General features: G+C 43.9%; 1 protein-coding gene across 1 annotated transcript in view; it reads left to right on the plus strand.

Moving 5' to 3' along the window:
- Positions 1-463: 463 nt before the first annotated feature.
- Positions 464-21,150, plus strand: part of GLDN (gliomedin) — a 39,801-nt gene continuing 19,114 nt past the window's right edge. Inside the window, exons 1-5 of the mRNA XM_074966350.1 lie at positions 464-784; positions 5,829-5,880; positions 8,502-8,519; positions 14,480-14,587; positions 19,662-19,817. Of these exons, the coding sequence (XP_074822451.1) occupies positions 464-784; positions 5,829-5,880; positions 8,502-8,519; positions 14,480-14,587; positions 19,662-19,817 (655 nt within the window). The remainder of the gene's footprint in view (positions 785-5,828; positions 5,881-8,501; positions 8,520-14,479; positions 14,588-19,661; positions 19,818-21,150) is intronic.

Raw genomic sequence — 21,150 nt, forward strand, 5'->3', positions numbered from 1 at the left:
CCCTGCCCCTTGCTCCCCCGCCCTGCCCCAGTGCCAGGTCCCCCGTGTCCCTGCCCCCTGTTCCCACGTCCCCTGTGTCCCTGCCCCTTGCTCCCCCGCCCTGCCCCGGTGCCAGGTCCCCCGTGTCCCTGCCCCCTGGTCCCCAGCCCTGCCCCGGTGCCAGGTCCCCCGTGTCCCTGCCCCCTGGTCCCCAGCCCTGCCCCGGTGCCAGGCCCCCGTGTCCCTGCCCCTTGCTCCCCGTCCCCGCGGCGCCCGCCTCTCCCATTCATTCCGCCTCGTCACCCCGGGCAGCTCTGTGGCTGGCGGTGGAAGCAGCCCACGGTGCCCGGGGCCATAAAGCCCGTCCCGGAGCCGAAGCCAGCCAGTCCCCAGCGCCGCTCCGCCCCCGCCTGCCCGCTAGCGCCGGGGAGCCGCAGCCGCTCGGCCTCGCAGGACCCTGCCCGAGCGCGCCTCCGGGCCGGGGATGCAGGGGGACGGCGGCCGGGCGCTGCGCTGCTTGCTGGCCGCAGTGGGGCTGCTCTCGGCGCTCAGCGCCGCGGGGACGCTCTTCCTGCTGGGGCAGTGGAGGGAGCTGAGCGCGGCGCTGCGGGAGCTGGAGGCTGCACAGCCCCAGGGGGGAGACAGTGACAGCATCCTGCGGTCCCTCCTGGGCCCCACCGCCCCAGGGGCAGCGGCCCCACGGGCCGCCCGGCACAAGAGGAGCCACCGCGGAGCGGGCGCCAGGGGCCACGTTCGGGCCGAGAACGATGAGTTGCTCATGATGATGACCTACTCCATGGTGCCGGTAGGGTGCGCCCCTAGGGGTAGGGGCTGGGCCTTGAGAGCATCTCCAAGGAGCTGGTGTCAGGGGAAGGGTCCATCGGAGGTTCCGCCAAGAGATAGGGTCTGTGGCCTAAGGTGGAGTCCCCAGGGCATATCTGCTTCCCTCCCCCAAGGGAAGGGCTGGGTCAAATTCTCTCCCGGGGAGGCCCTGCCCTGAGAACTTTACTAGTGAAATTCACCAGCTTATTGGAGGATGTTTTAAGAAATAAATGTTAACATGAAACTTAAATGAAGAGTGGTGGGACTTTCTCCCATCTCAGGAAAAGTGTGTGTATGTGTGAGTGAGGAGAAACAGTGACCCCTGCAGCAGGGCCGGATCACAAGACTGCCTAAGCCACCCTAACCTCCAGCACCTATGGCCTTTGTAGTAGTTGGTTCCATGTTCCCTTAATGTTCCACTTAATTAATGTTCCCTTAATGTTCCCTCTAATGTTCCACTCTGATGGTCCTTTAATGCATATGCATCCGATGAAGTGAGCTGTAGCTCACGAAAGCTTATGCTCAAATAAATTTGTTAGTCTCTAAGGTGCCACAAGTACTCCTTTTCTTTTTGCGAATACAGGCTAACACGGCTGCTATTCTGAAACCTGTCGTTATTTAAAATCAGTGGGATTAGTGGCATGGGTAAGGAAAGCAGGATTAGCTCTTTGTTAGTGTTGGGCCAGATTCTGAGGTCTTTTCTCAGGCAAAACGGCCCTGAATTTCTCACACTTCAATGGGAATTTTTCCTGAATATGGGGTTCCACTCATGTGCATGAGTGTTTCTAGGACAGGGGCTCTAGGGCCTGCTTCTTCTGTATCTACTCAGTAAAAAATACCATCAACATGTGGGAAACTCATTGTGAGTTTTGCCTGAGTAAGGACTGCAGGCCCTGGCTCAATAATAACAAGAAAAGGCAAATCTGACGCCCTCTCTCCCCTTACTGATGTAAATACTCCCAATGACTTTAAGGATTACTTATGGAAGTAAGGATTTTCAGTATTTCCACACTAAACGCGGTAACTGTTATGCTTAATAAACTATTGGCATTTGTATTATGTAAATGTTATCACTCTAACAACTGAATTTAATGAGATTACTTGCATAAAGTGACTCGTGTAATTATGATATAGAAGTTTATTGGCTTGACATTTTTAACAGAAGTACTTTTGATTTTTCTTTTGCATCAGAATGTTGTGTGGCAAGTTCTTGATTAAAAGTACAAAACACAAAGACTTATGCAGTTAAGCAGCTTATGTTTTATTTTCTCATATTTCAGAACAAATGTTAGGAAGATCAGGTTTGCATATATTGTCTTAAATTCTTTTTATTGAAGAAGAAATCCTTTGCATAAGATCATATGGTTTTTACTAGAACATTTTACTTTCTGTAGCCTTAAAACTATTTTGGAAATATCATCTTATATTTTTACTTAGTGATGTACAAATGAAAGAGAAATACTGTAAGTGAATGAATCTACTTTGCATGTTTGCCAGTTAAGAACATTTTTGTTCTGTCTGATCTGAAATGCAGCTTGGAATCTGAAAGATCCTCAGAAAAAATTAACACATGCTAATTGTCAACACAGGTCTGCAGAAGAAGAGGGCCTGATCCTGCTAGGTGTTGAGCACCCACTGATGTGAGTGGAATTTGAAGGTGTTTTGTTCCTTGCAGAAGTACTCAGCACCTTGCAGGATTGGCCCTCAGAAAGCCCCTTCAAACTTAGAACTAAAAATCTGCATGCATAGTCCCATTTACTCAAGGCAGACAGTCGTTATGAAGAGTTCTCTAGCAAAGACAAGGAAGTCAAGATCTGATATTTCTAAGGTAAAAACAATCAAGAAAAATACTTTAAAAAGATGTTTGAGTCATATGCTTAAAGTTAAGCATGTATTTTAGGGCCTGATCCAAAGCCCATTGAAGTCATTAGAAGGATTTCCATTAACTTAAATAGACTTTGGATCAAGCCCTTAGTGCTTTGCTGAATCAGAGCCTCTAAAGGAAACTTTGCCTCAGTAGAAAGTATCATATGATGTTCTCCACTTGGTGTTTATTGGCACTTCAGACAGTTGTGCTGTTTGCCTTGATTGTGTGAGTAAGAGTGGCAATATCAAATAGGTAGACCAGTGGTTCTCAAACTTTTTTTTTTTTATGGACCACTTGAAAACTGCTGAGGGTCTCAGCAGACCGCTTAGTGATCTTTCCAAATGTTGTTTGTACTGTTAGTTAACTACTGTAAAGCGCTTTGGATAAAAGTGCTATATATAAAATAACCTTAATAATTAACGTTTTTTTGTTGTACAAATAAAAGCACACAACTCATATTTTAATATTAGTAGTCTTACCTTTCTAATGTGTTGGATGTGCCCTCTCTCCCTGCCACAGCAGCCCCAGAGCTGGGTCTCTCCCTCTCTCCCCCACTGCAGCAGCCCCCAAGCTGGGGCTGGGAAGTGGGGGCGGTCTCTCCCCCGCCACAGTAGCCATAGAGCTGTGGGAAGGAGGGCTGTCTCTCCCTGGCAGCCGCAGCCCTGGAGCTGGGGAAAGTCGCCTCTTTCTCTGGCTGCTGCAGCCCTGCATGTCCAAAATTCCCACCACCCCCTCTTCTCACCCCACTGCTCACTCCCACCTATCCCCATTTTTTACCCCAAGGCCACCACATCACCTTATATGTGCGTCTTCTCCAGGATCCAGACACCTAATTAGTGGAGCCACGCCTGTGCGACTCCACTAATTAGGTGGGTGGTCCTTCATTCTGTTGTGTGTGGCCGCCAAGGCATGCACCTTAGAGGGAACTATCTGCGGATCACCTGAATGGAGCTTGCGGGCCACTGGTGGTCCACGGACCACAGTTTGAAAACCTCTGAGGTAGACCATCATCTTGAGCAGCAACATCTATGGGCCAGTAAACCATTCAGTTAGTGTTCTGAGTGGATGACAGTGAACTAGTAGGGGTGGTGTTTTGCCAGTTTGTCTAAGGCTGCAGAACTCCTAGACCTGATCTAGAGAGAAAAAAATGGAAGGCAGTGGTTCTGATCGGTGAATAGCATAGCAAAGCAAAAAACAAAACAAAAACAAAACAAAACAAAACACCAAACCACCGTTGTGTCCCAGATCGTTTTTGTTTATGTATCCTGAGTTTTTATTTTAAATTATTTATAAAGACAGCATCATACTTTGTTTTAAAAACTGACTTGACTTGTGTTTTTACATGAGATATATCAGGTCTTGGGTCCTTGATTTTGTTGAAGAACTCTTTGAAGCCTGGTATCTCTCTCACTTTCTGTGTTTGGAGTTCTCTCCTTTTTCTTTTTAAACCAAGTTTAAAGTGAGCCTAGAGTGGATGAAAAGGGCTGTATTGACAGGCATGGAGACAGAAATTCTCCATCCACAGTAGAAGTTCAGCAGGGAAGATGGTGGTATAAACTTCTCCTTGCTCCTCAGCTAAAGAGCTTTGACTCTGACTTATTGGTGGTCTGAGGAAAGTTTACTCTCTGTACCCATTGAATTCTTGGTCTCCTTGTTTGAGTTTACCAACAAGGGTGCCAATAAGTGCTAAATTTATTGGTTGTTTTTTATGACCTGGACACCTGTCTAGTAGGCGCTACATTGAGGCCACCAATCACACAGGTTTCAGAACTGTCGCTGAGGAGCAACAGCTTAGTCAATACCATTGTGGGCTGGATTTGAAACAATAACCAACAGAACAATAGCTGCAGTACATATCCCATTACTGATCCCATGATGCATGCATTTTCTACCCCAGTAACTTTACTGATTGAAGAACAGATTAAATGACAGTTGGTTGACAATAGGTTTTGCAGGTGCAAATGGTAAACCTTGCATGTCCTTAGATTATTTAAAGGGCACACACAAGGTTATGCAAAAACAAATGCATGCATGTGTGCTGAGTGGAGGCAGTTTTATTCAAGCACAATTGAAGGCTGAAAATTTTATCCTTTGTATCTTTTGATTTATAAAAATAAACTTAGCTACAACAGTGACAGTGTATACAATTTAAAAGAGAATGCAGTGGTTTTTATATTACCCTGGAAGGATACTTGTGACATCTGAAGACAGATGTTGTAAGTATAGTGAAGGAAGAGATAAAGCATATTTTAGATCAGAAATGTTGGCTAACACTTACATAAGGACTCTTTGATTCTGCAAGGCACTGAACCTTGCCAGCTGCCATTCAAATCACTGGAGTTGAGAGTACTCATCATCTCACAGTGCTGAGCCCTGTATTAGTACAATGTTCAGTCTTAGGAAGTAAATAAAAAAGAAAGAAATGTAGACAAAAATACAGTACCAGAATTTATCAGTAGGCATACTTACTACAACTTAAGGACATTGTTATAAAGATGGTCTTGTTGAGATGGTGAATTGTGGCTCTTTCTCGATTACAAGTATCCAAACAAATGCCCCAATTATTGTAGTGCCACAAATGGATGAGGTTCCAATAATCTAATTCCAAATTCACATGCTGCTCTGTATTATGTCAAGTGAAGAAATTAGTAAAAATCACCTTATATATCTGGTAAGCAAGTTAAGTTATGTTGCATGATGGAAAATGACCCATAAACGGACATATGTATGAGTTAAACACAGATCATATTTGGCTGCTGCCGGCTTTGATAATCTTTGATAACCTATCTCAGATAGAGAGCCATGAAAACCTAAGTGAAATAAGGTGTAAGTCTTTCTACCCAGACTGCATCCAGAGATGTGCCCATCCAGTATTTTTTTTAAATGCTGTTAAAATGGTACAATACACAGATTCTTAAAGATAGAATAATTTACAAATACATACGCAGGTCTTCAGAAGGCCAAAGTTAAGGCCTAAATAGTTCGCTCACATTCTACAAGGTGGTGTAGTTGTAAAGTAGATAATTTCCCCAACTGCTTTTTGCACAGCAATCACACAGAAGAATGAAGTGAACCGTAGAGATGTTTTATTTGTCCTTTCTGTAGACACTGAACCTCAGTGCACTGTTGTGAATTTTACATTTTACTTTTGTAATATTAGGTCCGTGTGATGGTGGATTTATGTAACAGCACAAAAGGGATATGCTTAACAGGTACGTTTTCAAATACTACTATAGTATTATGCTGAATGCTGTATGCTTGGTGATGAAATAATTTTTGGAGGAAAAATTGGCTTGAGATAATTATAGGCTGTAGGACTAAAATTATTATAGGAATGATACTATTGATCTGATTAAAAAGTCTCCAGAGTAACATTGTTCCTGGGGATGTTTATTTCCTAGATAGTTTTCCTATCACCCTTGCAGAGCTCATTACGGAATTGGGATCTCAATAATGGTACTTAATAACTCTTGGCATCTTCGAGGTGCTATACAACCATTAATGACTGGAGCTTAGCTTTTTGATTCTAGATCAGCATGGGATGGACAACCCAGAGGGAGGGAGGGACTTGTATCACTGTAGCAACTGCCATGGCTAAGGTAGGAGTGGAAGTAGTGGACTCTGAAGGATGATGATGGTCATATCATGAGACTCTGAGGTTGGTTTCTCAGAAATCCATAGGAATTTCAAAATACTTGATGGCTGGGGCAGGCTGAAGGCATGAGAAGTTTGCATATGGTCTGGGAAAACCAGAAAATGTAAAGCTTTAGCTACTCCAAGGGCTCTGTCTTGGCTTTGCTAGCCAAAGTATATAGAAGACTGAGCTGCTGGAGCTGATATACATGCTTGAAAATGAGAAAATAAGTAAACCACTTAGGTTTGGAAACCAGTTCAGTAAAACAGTTCAGGCCATTTGCAGTTGGTATGAACGACTGATCCAACAGGGTTTAATATCAATTTAACTGACCTGAATTCAAAATGAGTAGAATTTTGTGGGAAATTTCCCCTGTATGGATCTGGCCTTGATTTATTGGAGACAAAACACAAAAACTCCTTTTGAAAGCGCAGGTGAAATTTGACTGGAACAAAGACAACTCCACTGTCAAGTACAGCTTAAATGTGTCTTGTGTTGGGTTCCAGAATTCTGACTTCACACTACTCCGTGCCTGCTAAATCCCTTTCTATGCACTCCCTGAATCTTCATCTTAGTTAAGCCCACTCCAGCATTGGCTTTAACAATAGCTCACTACACGGTGGACATTACCTGTCTTCGTTACATTGGCTACATTTCAAGTACTTTTCCTATTTATCTATCTGATAAAAGGACATCTAGAGTCTTCAGTGAGTTCAAGATGACAAAGTGAGTGAGAGTACTAAGGAAAAAAATTATCTGCAGTGAAAAAATCAGGCATTTCTTGGAAAATTGACTGAAAAGGGTATTAAAGGGTATTGAAAAGGGTATTAACTAGCATCTACCAGCATTATTAAAAAATCAGCATAGATTTAGTGCTGTTCTAAACTGTGCTTCACTTTTCCTATAAAGCTTTTTAATGAATGCTTAAAATTGTCAGGTTTAGTGTCTGAGATCTGTTTATTTCTTTAATTTCTATGTAGAGTTTTAGATTTAAAAAGATTCTTTGTAGCCCTGGTAAAAATGTTAGTACAGAGAATTTGGTTCTTTAATCCCAGCAGTAATCTCTCTTCTTATCTTCCAACTTTCCCCAGTTTTTGATCAAAGTATGTTTTACCAGAAGTTACATAGAACAGATAATTCTTATTATGCCCTGTATTAATTATTTACTCCTGCCTCATGAGAATTATGGGCATGGAAGTCATGTAAGGACCCTTTATATTGCTCTGGCAGGGCAAAGTAATAGCATAGGCATACATTGTAAAAGCTACCCTAATTTATGGGCTCTCAAGTGATAGCACTAAGCTTCTCTTCCATGGAAAATGAATGATAATATTTTGCATACACCTAGTGGAGGTTTGTTTTCGATGTAGTTGAAGTCACAGACAGAACAGACTTCAACAGCTTCCACTGGAATGTCCTGTATTACACATATCCCTTGAACTACTAGAGTGAATCCAATTTCTAGTGTTACCAAACAGTGAACTCGCACAGGCAACCAGATCCAATCCAAACAGAGAACAATTACAAGTAAAAGGAGCCTGTTTGTTATTTAGCCATAAAGTTATTGCGGATTAGAGAGGAGAAAATATTTAACCATCCTATTTCAAACCTCTGAATTCCTGCTGATTACCCAGGAAGGTGTGTACTTTGGAATGGATATTCTCTAAAAATAATTTCTCATGACATTTGCAACGTTTAACCTGAGACACTGTAGACCTGTTCTTCCATTACCACAACCAAGGCTTTAGAGAACTCCTTATGAGGCACTAAGTAATGTAAACATAATAATTAATGGATGATTTAGGGGCATATTTGTGAAAAGGCACATAAACACCTGTCTCCTGCTTTAATTCATTCAATAGAATAGAGAATTCAGAGGCCATTCTTGTCAAATTGTTATCACTGGAAATTTAAGAAATGACTGGGCTTGGCATATAAAGTGGGTGTTTTGAAAGATTATCCTCACAAGCAATTATACAGCAAGTCTGGCTGGATCTGCACTAATGCTTCAGTACTTACTTTTCATTCAAAATAGCTTAACCCATAAGTGCCTCTTCAGAAGTTTGAAAGTTCTTTTCTGTCTTGTTTTGGTCTAATGCTAATCAGCTGAGTTTAGTGTTGGTTTTACTTGAGCTGCCAAGTTACACTCACCATTTTTTCTCTTTGTTTCCCGTGTTCTTTTGCTTGTTTTTGGTTTAGGCCCTCCAGGCTCCCCAGGTAAGATACCTTTTCAATTGTAATACTGTAGGTATGATGTTGATTCACTTGGTGGTTTAAAAAATATTTGTATAAAGACATACCCTAGACAAAGCGATCTCCAGGTTAGTGTGAGAGAGGGGTGAATCAATAAACATTCTTTTCCTGAAGACTGGCCCTGAATCTATGAACCAAAGTTTCCTAAGACTATTAAGAAATAAGAAAATATCTGGATGCTGAACATCTAGAAGTGCTTCTAGCCTGACTGTATGATGTGGCCCAGTGGTATAATGTTTATGCCAAAGAGAAAAAAAGACTCTGCTCTCCTCTCTGCCTTTTCTTATGATATTTCTGTTCTGCATCTAATCATTCCCATTCATTCTTGTTTTGGCTGAGTGCGGTGAGCTCGTGGTATCCAGGCCTGCCTACCAATCCACTGCTACCCATCTGTTAGCTATTCCAGGAGAATGAGAATAATTTTAGCAGTTCTACAACATCTATAAGAAGATCTCAAAATGCTTTGCAAACATTCACAACTTTAGCCTCTCAACGATCATGTGAGGTATATAGTGTCGTTATCCTTTCAGTGATCAGATAGCCTCTTGTTGTACTTCTTCCCCCTGGACAGTGAACTCCCTCCCCCCATTTTTCAGTAAAATTCAGCCTGTCCTCAGCATTTTGAGTTTTAAAATGCAACACCTATGCTGTTTTATAGTTAGACTTGGAAGGATTCGATTTTTATTGGTAAATGTTGGTAAATGTCGATTTCACCATAACAAACACGCAACGACAAAAAATATTTCCATCAAGGATAATACACGTTTTCAGATAGAGAAAGTAAGAAAAATGCTGCTTCAGAACTTATTAGAGTTTGACTTAAGGATATTTACACTTAGTATCTATTGACATATATTGATAATTTGTTCTTTAGTGGTTTTAAAGCTTTAACTTTTCGAATCTCAACATCTACTGTTATCAATAATTATTGTCTGAACCCCCCATTGGCTAATCCTCCTATAATTTCCTGCAACTCTGAAAAATTAAATAGATAAAATAGGAAAAATGCTTAAAAATAAACATCAACATTGTCTGTTGAAATGACAAACAAACAGAATTCTGCCAAACCAATTTATAATCAACAGCAACATTCAGCACTCCTCCCCAGCAGAGGGTGCTGCTGTAGGCTCTGCAAAGCCATTCTCCTAGCCCCTGGGGAAAACAGCCACAGCAGCACTTCCAGAAGGAAGCTGGTGGTAGAATTGCGGGGCGCCACTCCCTCACTGTTATAGGGGGAACCTGGCGGGTTGTTTCAGAACCACTAGCCCAGCAGAAGTAGGTCACAGCCCAGGAGCTGAGGGAAGGGGGTCAGTATGGGAACAGGCTTATTGTTGGGGAAAGAGTGTCAAGTGTATATTTATTTTCATTTTGATTATCTGGTCACCTCAATTGTCTCCACTGTACAGATAAGAACACTGGGGAACACCAGGCTTAAGGTCACACAGAGTCTATTGCAGAGCCATGAAGAGAGCCCCAGATACCTTAATTCCCAATGCTGTACTTGAACCACAGGACCACCTTCCCTCCTTTGCGTTGCTGCAACCATCCAGAGTTACCCGTGTCTCTACCGTGGCTGTCTCAGAGTAGCAAGAAGGATTATAAATCTGAGATCGTCTCCCCTGCCTGCCTGCCTACACTTTTGGTGCTACCGCTGCCTCTTATTCTCGTCCTATTAGGCTAGGTTCCCCAGGAAGTTCCAGCTGTAAACCCAGTTTAGTTAACTGGCTAACTAAAATAAGTTTATGGCAGAGTGTCACAAAGCTGCTGGAACATACTGGAGACTCTGGCCCTTTAAATTTATTATACCATTGTCTTTATATGAATGTTTCTGAACAGGATCCACGTTGCAGAATCTTCCAAACTTTATTAGTAAACTGACCCACATCAAATAACCAGGATACTAATCCCGTAATGTCTGTTTTCCATCATGAATATTTTTTCTGCGTAAAATTATCTTTCCCTTCATAAGGCATCAGTTGAATACTAAAGATTATGAAACGCATAGTGTAAACTATAGCTGCACTGTGTGTTTTCACATGACAACTTACATATATGTATTGTTTATTTCATGATTTTTAATATTTACCTGATGCCTTATTTAATTTGGGACCACTTTGCATGGAATTGATCTAATAAATAAACATATAATATGCTGTAGTGCAGTGCATGTGTCATGTAGTTGGATCAAATGGCTGTATGTATTTTGATCAGACATCTCCTTTGGCTCCTAGCACTGAGCTATCTCTTTACACAGTGAATGGGAATGGTGCTGAGGAGCCTTAGTTTGTAAGACAATCAGTTTATAAAGAAACAGCAGCCATTACAGTCTCACCAATTCCAAAGTTTAGGCCCAAACTACATACAGGAACTCCTCACTTAATGTTGTAGTTATGTTCCTGAAAAATGCGACTTTAAGCGAAATGATGTTGAGCGAATCCAATTTCCCCATAAGACTTAATGTAAATGAGGGGGTTAGGTTCCAGGGAAATTTTTTTCATCAGACAAAAGACTATATTATATATACACACACAGTATACATTTTAAACAAACAATTTAATACTGGTACACAGTGATGATGATTGTGAAGCTTGGTCAAGGTGGAGGAGTCAGAGGGTGGGATATTTCCCAGGGAATGCCTTACTGCTAAATGATGAACTAGCAATTGGCTGAGCCCTCAAGGGTTAACTCTCACACTCTACAAGGCAGAAGGAAAGGAGGGAGGGCAGACAGAGACAGACACACACACCCTGTGTGTGTTTGAGAGATAGAGATGCACATTTCCCCTTTAAGTATGAAGAGTGGCATCAGAAGTACACTGCCTTGTTAATTAGATCAGCAAGCTGAGACCAGACCACAGCTGCTGCCTAAGGCAGCAGCCCCCTCCATCCGTGTGTCCCCCCTGCTCTATGGAAGATGGGGTAAGCGGGATGCAGGAGCAGGGGGGAGGGGGACACCCTGACATTAGCCCCCCTCTTCTTCCCCTCCCCGGCCCCCACAGCAAGCAGGAGTCTCAAGGAGCAGCTTCAAGGCAGAGGACAGGAGCAGCACATGGCAGTGGGGGGAGGGACAGCTGAATTGTCTGCAATTGGTAGCCTGCCGAGCAGCTGCTGCACAGGGAACTTAGGGGAGCGGGGAGCTGCTGGGGGGGCTGCTGGTCCACCCTGGTTCCAACCACCCACCAGCTAGCTGCAATGGGCTTCTCTTCCTGCAAGCAGTGGATGAAGCAGGGGGCTGCCAAATGACGTTAGAAGGGAGCATTACACAACTTTAAACGAGCATATTCCCTAATTGATCAGCAACGTAACAACAAAACAATGTTAACCGGGATGACTTTCATTGAGGAGCTCCTGTACACTTACATATGTGAGGATCTCATGTAAATTAAACGTGTGCATGAGCCTTTGCAGGATTGAGGCCTGGGAAATTCCTCAAAAAACGTAGCTTTTAGAACAAATTTGAAATCTTTGCGGTTCACATTCTGTTTCCCGCCATCCAAGTACAAGTTGTGCACTGCTGAATGTTTTCCATTTTATTCCCCTGCTGGTCCTAGAGGCAGGGATGATTTTCAGTGAAGAACGGTTATTAATTGCATAGAGCAGGCTTCCATTTATTTGGACATGCAGGACATTTAATTCAATTTCTTTTTTAAACAATGGTTTAAACTTTTGTGAAAATCTTTTGTGAAACTTCGAGAAGCTTCATAAAATCCTAAATTTAAGAAAAAGTTGTAAAGTTTCACAAACTGCTGGGTCTTGCTTTCCTAGTTAAAAGCCAAATGCCAATCTTCATGCCAAATTAGGTTAGATGGGGCTCGGGCATGGGAACAACACAGGGTTTGCTGTATGGAATTTTTTAACTCCAACACAGTGGTATGGCAGGGGATACTTGTACAGATGCATCTATGTCCCCTGGACTGTAGCAGTGATCATAGCCCCCGTTGCTGCATGTGCCCCATGTAGGGTTTTTGGCTGGTGGGCTTTGACCCACTGGCCACTCCTCTGTCCTCTAATCCCCTGCCTTATGTGTCCACCCAGAGAGTTGACAAGGTGCACTGCGCTATGCCACATAAGGGTTGCACAGTTGTGTTTGTGCTTCATCCACCACTCAGCAGAACTGCACTAACTTTATTGTATTTTGGGTCTTGTACAAGGGGATGGTTCAGATTTAGCTTAAAATGCTATCACTAAGCACTTGTTAAACATTAAACACATGAAATAGACAGGGTTTAAGCAGTGTTTGCTTAAGGAGATAAGTATGTAGAACTGAACTCCTCTGTTTTAATTGGCTACATTTTAAAATTTTGGCTGGCGATTTTTCTGTTTATATTTTCCTTGTCCTTATCTCTCCTCATTTTATTTTTGATTTCTCTTCCCCCTCAAGCAGCTGCCAGGCTACAAGAGTGATTACTTGCCTTCTTTCCCTGCTTTAGTAATTGCAGTTTTTCCTAGAACCATTTTCTGTTAAGTATCTGGCTCTCTTCCCTCCTGTATGGGGGTCCAAAGGATGGTGGAGGGGGGACAGACCACTCGTAGTGCCCTCCCCCATTACGTCAGGCCAACCAAGGTTTGGAATTACTTAATCCTACCAGTAGGTAGGTAAGTGTTATTCTTATTTTACAGATAGGCTGACGGGCCCTGAGAGAGGTTAAGGTTACAACACACATGACTTGTCTAAGACCATACAGTCAGAGGAGAGCAGACAATTGAACTCCTAGTCCCTTCTTAGTGGTTCTCAACCTTTTCCATTAAATGACCCCAGAAAAAACAACAGAAAAAGGTTTGGGGACCCCCTTCCATAACTTTGGTTTCCTTCTCCCATCTAGTCATAGAGAAAGGGAGTGTGGTCATGATCCCACTGGGCCTCTTCAGGACCCTCATTTTAAGAGTCCATGAACAAGACCCAAACTGCTTCTCTGTACTGTTCTGGAGGCAAAAGGTGCAGCACCAATTGATGTCAATCACAGTTTTGCTCAAAGATCACGGGGAAAATCATAGAATCATAGAATATCAGGGTTGGAAGGGACCTCAGGAGGTCATCTAGTCCAACCCCCTGCTCAAAGCAGGACCAATCCCCAATTAAATCATCCCAGCCAGGGCTTTGTCAAGCCTGACCTTAAAAACTTCTAAGGAAGGAGATTCTACCACCTCCCTAGGTAACGCATTCCAGTATTTCACCACCCTCCTAGTGAAAAAGTTTTTCCTAATATCCAACCTAAACCTCCCCCACTGCAACTTGAGACCATTACTCCTTGTCCTGTCCTCTTCTACCACTGAGAATAGTCTAGAACCATCCTCTTTGGAACCACCTCTCAGGTAGTTGAAAGCAGCTATCAAATCCCCCCTCATTCTTCTCTTCTGCAGACTAAACAATCCCAGTTCCCTCAGCCTCATCAGATTTCTTTTGGCCCAATCCTCCAATTTGTCTAGGCCCCTCTGTATCCTATCCCTGCCCTCCAGCGTATCTACAACTCCTCCTAGTTTAGTATCATCCGCAAATTTGCTGAGAGTGCAATCCACTACATCCTCTAGATCATTTATGAAGATATTGAACAAAACCGGCCCTAGGACCGACCCCTGGGGCACTCCACTTGACACTGGCTGCCAACTAGACAGGGAGCCATTGATCACTACCCGTTGAGCCCGACAATCTAGCCAACTTTCTACCCACCTTATAGTGCATTCATCCAGCCCATACTTCTTTAACTTGCTGACAAGAATATTACCCTTTACCTTTAAGCTAGGACTCATGCTTGGTTATCAGAAATTGAAGGCCATTGCACTGGAATGTAGGACATGCTACACTCTGAACCCAAATAATGGCAGGTTCTAAGAACTGCTGATATACAGTAAATGCAGTGGATTTAAGGATGAAGTGTAAATAGTATTTGGTTAATGTAAATTACACTCTCCTGTTGGTTTGTTTAGGACCTCCTGGACTCGATGGATTACCCGGCTACAATGGATCAGATGGCATCCCTGGCATCCCAGGGCCAAAGGGGGAACCAGGAGTAAATGGAAGAAGAGGAAAAATAGGTACTTTCCAGACATATCCTATTTTACCCAAGAGTTCATTAATATTATACACAAGTACAGTTACTTATAGACTCTGAGCAGAGGAAATAAGTTTCAGTATATGTATTATTATTGCCAGCCCCATCTTTTCAGGAAACCAGGAAAGGTTTACACATGTTATAGACTACAGGAGCTTCTCCCTTAAAGTTGACCCAATTAACATTGTATTGTTATTACGTTGCTGATCAATTAGGGAACATGCTCGTTTAAAGTTGTGTAATGCTCCCTTCTAATGTTATTTGGCAGCCGCCTGCTTTGTCCACTGCTTACAGGAAGAGCAGCCCGTTGCAGCTAGCTGGTGGGTGGTTGGAACCAGGATGGACCAGCAGCCCCCCCATCAGCTCCCCGCTCCCCTAAGTTCCCTGTGCAGCAGCTGCTCGGCAGGCTACCAATTGCAGACAATTCAGCTGTCCCTCCCCCCACTGCCATGTGCTGCTCCTGTCCTCTGCCTTGGAGCTGCTCCCTGAGTCTCACTCCTGCTTGCTGTGTGGGGGGAGGGGAAGAAGAGGGGGGCTAATGTCAGGGTGTCCCCCTCCCCCCTGCTCCTGCATCCCGCTTACCCCATAGAGCAGGGGGGACACACGGATGGAGGGGGCTGCTGCCTTAGGCAGCAGCTGTGGTCTGGTCTCAGCTTGCTGATCTAATTAACAAGGCAGTGTACTTCTGATGCCACTCTTCATACTTAAAGGGGAAATGCGCATCTCTATCTCTCAAACACACACAGGGTGTGTGTGTCTGTCTCTGTCTGCCCTCCCTCCTTTCCTGCTGCCTTGTAGAGTGTGAGAGTTAACCCTTGAGGGCTCAGCCAATTGCTAGTTCATCATTTAGCAGTAAGGCATTCCCTGGGAAATATCCCACCCTCTGACTCCTCCACCTTGACCAAGCTTCACAATCATCATCACTGTGTACCAGTATTAAATTGTTTGTTTAAAACTTATACTGTGTGTGTGTGTATGTGTATATAGATATAGTCTTTTGTCTGATGCAAAAAAATTCCCTGGAACCTAACCTCCTCATTTACATTAAGTCTTATGGGGAAATTGGATTCGCTTAACATCGTTTCGCTTAAAGTCGAAATTTTTCAGGAACATAACTACAACGTTAAGTGAGGAGCTCCTGTACCAATAAGACATATAGTACCCAGTTCTGCTCTCTCTTCTACAGGCATAACTCCCGTTGACTTCACCAGCTTTAGACCAGTGCCACTCCATTGACTTCTATGGACTTACTCCTGATTTACACTATACTGAGAGGAGAATTTGGCCACAGTTGATATACTCTAGAGAGTATAGTACAGTCCTAATTAGAGAGAGAGAGAGAGAGATCTAATGCAGTTTAATTAAATCTTAGCATTTTCCACATGTAAATAATTATTATAATGGGAGTTGTGTTCTGTCATTGTAAGAGTTTTTCATCCTCCCCCCCCCCGTCTATGGCCTTGAGACCCCAGCTAGCCTTTGAAAAGGTTTCAGCAATTTGGGGAGACCCTGTCTTTATTATATGTCACTGTGACAGCAGGCAGGTGTGCACTCAGTGTGTGAGTGGAATGGAGTGGTGGCAAGAATGCTGCTTTACTTCCATTCTCTCTATCTTGCCAATTTATATTGTAAGTTCTTTGGGTCAGTGACAGTCTCTTACTAGGTGGGGGTTACAGTGCCTAACACAGTGGGGTTCAGAGCTTGGTTGGGGCCTCTGGGCATGACCATAATATGAATAATACAAACACTTTGAAAACTTGGGGCTGGCCATAATAATAATAATAATAATACTTTACACTACTGTTAATCCCCAAATGCCTCACAAAACAGACGTGTACGTGAACACACAGGATAGGAGCTAGATTCACAAAGGAACATAGGCATGGCAACACTCAGCGTCAGTACACCTGACTTCTAGGCGCTTAGGAAATCATTGAGATTCACAACCTAGCATGCTGGCTTTTGTGAATCCCATTCTCAGGCACCTATCTCTCTCCAGTCATTGTATAAGGAGCCTTGGCTCCTGAGAATGGGATTCACAAAAACCAGCATGCTAGGCTGCTCCCTGTCTAAGCTAGGTAATGGGAGATGCTGAGGAGAGGAGTGTATCCTAAGTCCTGCCCTTCTCAGAGAGTTCAGTGCCAATGCCATTTGTGCAAGGAGGAGGACCTCCCTCATAACTTTCAGAGTAACAGCCGTGTTAGTCTGTATTCGCAAAAAGAAAAGGAGTACTTGTGGCACCTTAGAGACTAACCAATAAATTGGTTAGTCTCTAAGGTGCCACAAGTACTGCTCATAACTTTCAGTACAGTGGGTAGGGAATATATGAGACTGCATGTGCGAGAGAGGGAGAGAGAGAGAATAAAGCTCTGTAGCCTGGTGGTTGGACTCATTTGGGAGGTAGGAGACCCAGGATCCAGTCCCCATGCTCCAATGACTTTCAGTTATTTAGCCACAGTGGAAAAGCTCCAACCGGAGACACTGAAAGAGCCACAAATCAGAATATCCTCTGGCCCCATCATTAGGATCTCTGTTCAAACCCTTTCTCCCGCTCAGGTGGAAGGGGGACTTGAGCCAGGTGAGTGCCCGAACCAGCAGGCTAAGAGTTATGGGAGAGGCTGGCGTTCTTCTCTCATCAGCTGTTTTGTGTGAGGTTGCCAGTGGAGGCCTAATCCAATAGGCAAGCATGCTTACCAGATTGGGCCTAGCAGGCAAGTTAGGTGGAGGAATGCCTGTATTCTCCCAGGTCCATGCATCATGCTGGGGCTGAGTCATCCAGACACCTAGAATGAGGCAGCATTGCGCATATGCAGAGGCACAAACATAGGCACCTAGGGAATGTTTACTGCAAAAATTTAGGCGCCAGCTGAGTTTAGGTGCCTACAGGTTTGGCAGCAGTTGTGCGAGGATTTTGTGAATTCCGGTGGGCCCTGATTCTGGGGTTTAGTCTCCTAAAGCGGCAGGTAGACACCAAGTCCTTTTGTGACTCTAACCCTAACTGACTTGCTCAAGGCACACCAAGGTCTGTGGCAGAGCTGGGAATAGACCCCAAGAGTCCCAGTCACCTTCTGTGACCGCTGAACACATTGACCTTGATTGTCCATTATGGCACTTCGCACAAGTCTGGATGGTGGGGTACAAAGGTGGCTGAAAATCATGCTGTGTCCACCTGAGGGAGTGTGAAAGAGTGGCTGTTATCAGCCTGCCTCCTGCCCACTCACTGCAGCAGGGTCTGCTGTTAGCAGGCCAGTTTTTGGTTTTTGATCTCAGTTAGCAGCATCGGTATGTGACTGACAACACTTGAGATGCGAGTTAAAAATTGTGACAGCAGTCAGGGGTGCATTCCTCAGTGACCATGTGTCTCAGTCACAAACAGTACCAAGGGAGTTGGCATGACTGCCTTTCTTGTTGGCAGTCTCCGCAAAGTGGCCATTGATTGAATGGGCATGGAGGCGGAAGTGCCTTTGTTCTCCACCCCTTAGAAGCTATTGTCAGGTTGGTATGGGGAAGCTTGAACTGACACTGCCTGTGTGGTACCAGTTCCATGGAAAAGCAGAAGACTTCAGTCTCCAGGGCTGAGATTTTAGCTCTTTTCGAAACATTTTGCAAGTTAGAAACCAGGGGTGAAATTTGGGCCCCATTGAATCCAGGGGTAGTTTCACTATTGAATTCAGTGGAGTCAGGAACTCTAAGTATATTCCCCATTTCACTGCATCATTTTAAATAGTTGAGTTACATGTAAAAAACCCGAGGTTCTCTACAATCAGTAGCCACCACCAACCCACATGATCCATTTCCAACTGACAGTGATTTATACATTTACAGCTCCAATGCTAGTACAGCTTTGGGGAAGAGGAAGAGAAGCAGACAGGACAAAATATTGGCACACGAATTGTGTACAAACCCGTCTTGTTCATTTTTTCCCCCTTACTGCAAAATGTGCTGATGAGGTTGCTGGGAGTCATAAGACTCAACAATATAAGATGTTGTTGAATATTTTACTCAATGGTAATCAGCTGCATAAAGTATGTGGACTGATCATGCTTGTAGCTAGTGTGGAGGCAGGATGAGGAGGCAGCATGAGGACATTACTAGGAAATGAAGGCTGTGCTCTGTCATGATGTCAGAAAAATAAAATGTGAAGAACACAACAAAGGTAATTTTACTAGAAAGGGAGAGGGCTTGTTTTCATTGGCACAAGTTATTAGTCTACCAACAATGAGCGCAGTGTTGTCTTAAAAGAAAGGCAAGCGGAGCTGTGTAGATGACTGTTTAATGCCCTGCAAATCATGGTCAGCATCTGTGAGATAAAAGAAGCATTAGGAGAAATTGTTTTCCTAAATGCTAGAAAAAAGGTAGGGATCAGGAAGGCTTCATTGGCTAACAAAGAAAGAGAAATGAAAGAATGAAAACAAAGTTTTGTGTGTGTATATGTATATCCATATAGGAAATGTTGTGTACTAAAAATAATGATGAAAGAAGGAACTGTGGACTAGGGGCTAGAGTAGACAGCTAGAGGTCAGTACTCCTGGGTTCTATTCTAGTTCTGAGTGGGTTCTTGTCAAAGACGTTTCCCTCTTTTTCCTCCCCCAAGTGATAAACTTATGCTAGTGGACTTCAAGGTAAAATAATACTTACTTTTTTTTTTTTAACCAAATACTCCCTCCTCACCCAGACACACTCAGGTCATTGGGTGCTGTGGATGCTTAGCACCTCAGAAAATCAGAACCTGGGTATCTCAAGCCAGGCTTGCAATATTAGTGAACACTTCTGAAAAATGTAGCCTTTGGGCTTTATGCATCATATACCATGTATCCTAACACATTTTATGGATAGTGTATATGATTTGGCTACAAAGCTATGTTAAATCATAAAAAAATGGCTCAAAGCCACAAAACTGAGGAAGTTCAGAGTGAAGAAAACAACTGGGCTGGTACGGCATAAATAATACATGATGTGAGTTTCAAAAATAGAGAGGAAGGTACGTTGACCTTAGGAATGACAGTCTTAAAAATGTATGTACTCCCAGGCATGGCTAACAAACTTCTCATGCCTAGGTTTACCAGGACCAAAAGGTAATCCAGGAGAGAAAGGAGAAAAAGGAGACCCTGGTGAACTGGGCTTACCTGGCAAAGATGGGATGCCAGGAGGAAAAGGTTCAAGAGGAGCAAAGGGGGACAAAGGGGATGCAAACAATGACGTGATATCAGAAGGTAGGAGGAAGTACCCTTAAGATCTCTCCTGCAGCACAGAAATATACAACACAATAAAATAGACTACCCTTCTCTAGTGCTGTGGTGTTCTCCAGGCCAGTGCCACACACTACCATTTATAGCAGTACTACCACGGTATTTCTTCATAAATGATCTGGAGGATGGTGTGGATTGCACTCTCAGCAAATTTGCGGATGATACTAAACTGGGAGGAGTGGTAGATACGCTGGAGGGAAGGGATAGGATACAGAAGGACCTAGATAAATTGGAGGATTGGGCCAAAAGAAATCTGATGAGGTTCAATAAGGATAAGTGCAGGGTCCTACACTTAGGATGGAAGAATCCAATGCACCGCTACAGACTAGGGACCGAATGGCTAGGCAGCAGTTCTGCGGAAAAGGACCTAGGGGTGACAGTGGACGAGAAGCTGGATATGAGTCAGCAGTGTGCCCTTGTTGCCAAGAATGCCAATGGCATTTTGGGATGTATAAGTAGGGGCATAGCGAGCAGATCGAGGGACGTGATTGTTCCCCTCTATTCGACACTGGTGAGGCCTCATCTGGAGTACTGTGTCCAGTTTTAGGCCCCACACTACAAGAAGGATGTGGATAAATTGGAGAGAGTCCAGCGAAGGGCAACAAAAATGATTAGGGGTCTAGAGCACATGACTTATGAGGAGAGGTTGAGGGAGCTGGGATTGTTTAGTCTGCAGAAGAGAAGAATGAGGGGGGATTTGATAGCTGTTTTCAACTACCTGAAAGGGGGTTCCAAAGAGGATGGCTCTAGACTGTTCTCAATGGTAGCAGATGACAGAACGAGGAGTAATGGTCTCAAGTTGCAATGGGGGAGGTTTAGATTGGATATTAGGAAAAACTTTTTCACTAAGAGGGTGATGAAACACTGGAATGCGTTACCTAGGGAGGTGGTAGAATCTCCTTCCTTAGAGGTTTTTAAGGTCAGGCTTGACAAAGCCCTGGCTGGGATGATTTAACTGGGAATTGGTCCTGCTTCGAGCAGGGGGTTGGACTAGATGACCTTCTGGGGTCCCTTCCAACCCTGATATTCTATGATTCTATGATTCTACAGTACCTGCATTCGCGCTTTCATTGTCTTAAACATGGTCGTCACTTGCAGTGACATTCCCACAGGCCTGCTGGGGCCTCAGGAGGTTCCAAGTAAAGAGGAACTATAGCAGTTCTGTGGCATGGGGAATGGCGAGCAGGTGCACAGGAAGACTCTGCACACCCTGTGCTCAGCAGGGCTGGGCTGCATCCCACCCCTGGGCAGCCCAGCATGTAGGAGGGTTTTGAAGCAGGCTGGTAGAGCTGCCCAT

The sequence above is a fragment of the Natator depressus genome, chromosome 10 (genome assembly GCF_965152275.1).
Source record: "Natator depressus isolate rNatDep1 chromosome 10, rNatDep2.hap1, whole genome shotgun sequence".
Taxonomy (NCBI): Eukaryota; Metazoa; Chordata; order Testudines; family Cheloniidae; genus Natator; species Natator depressus.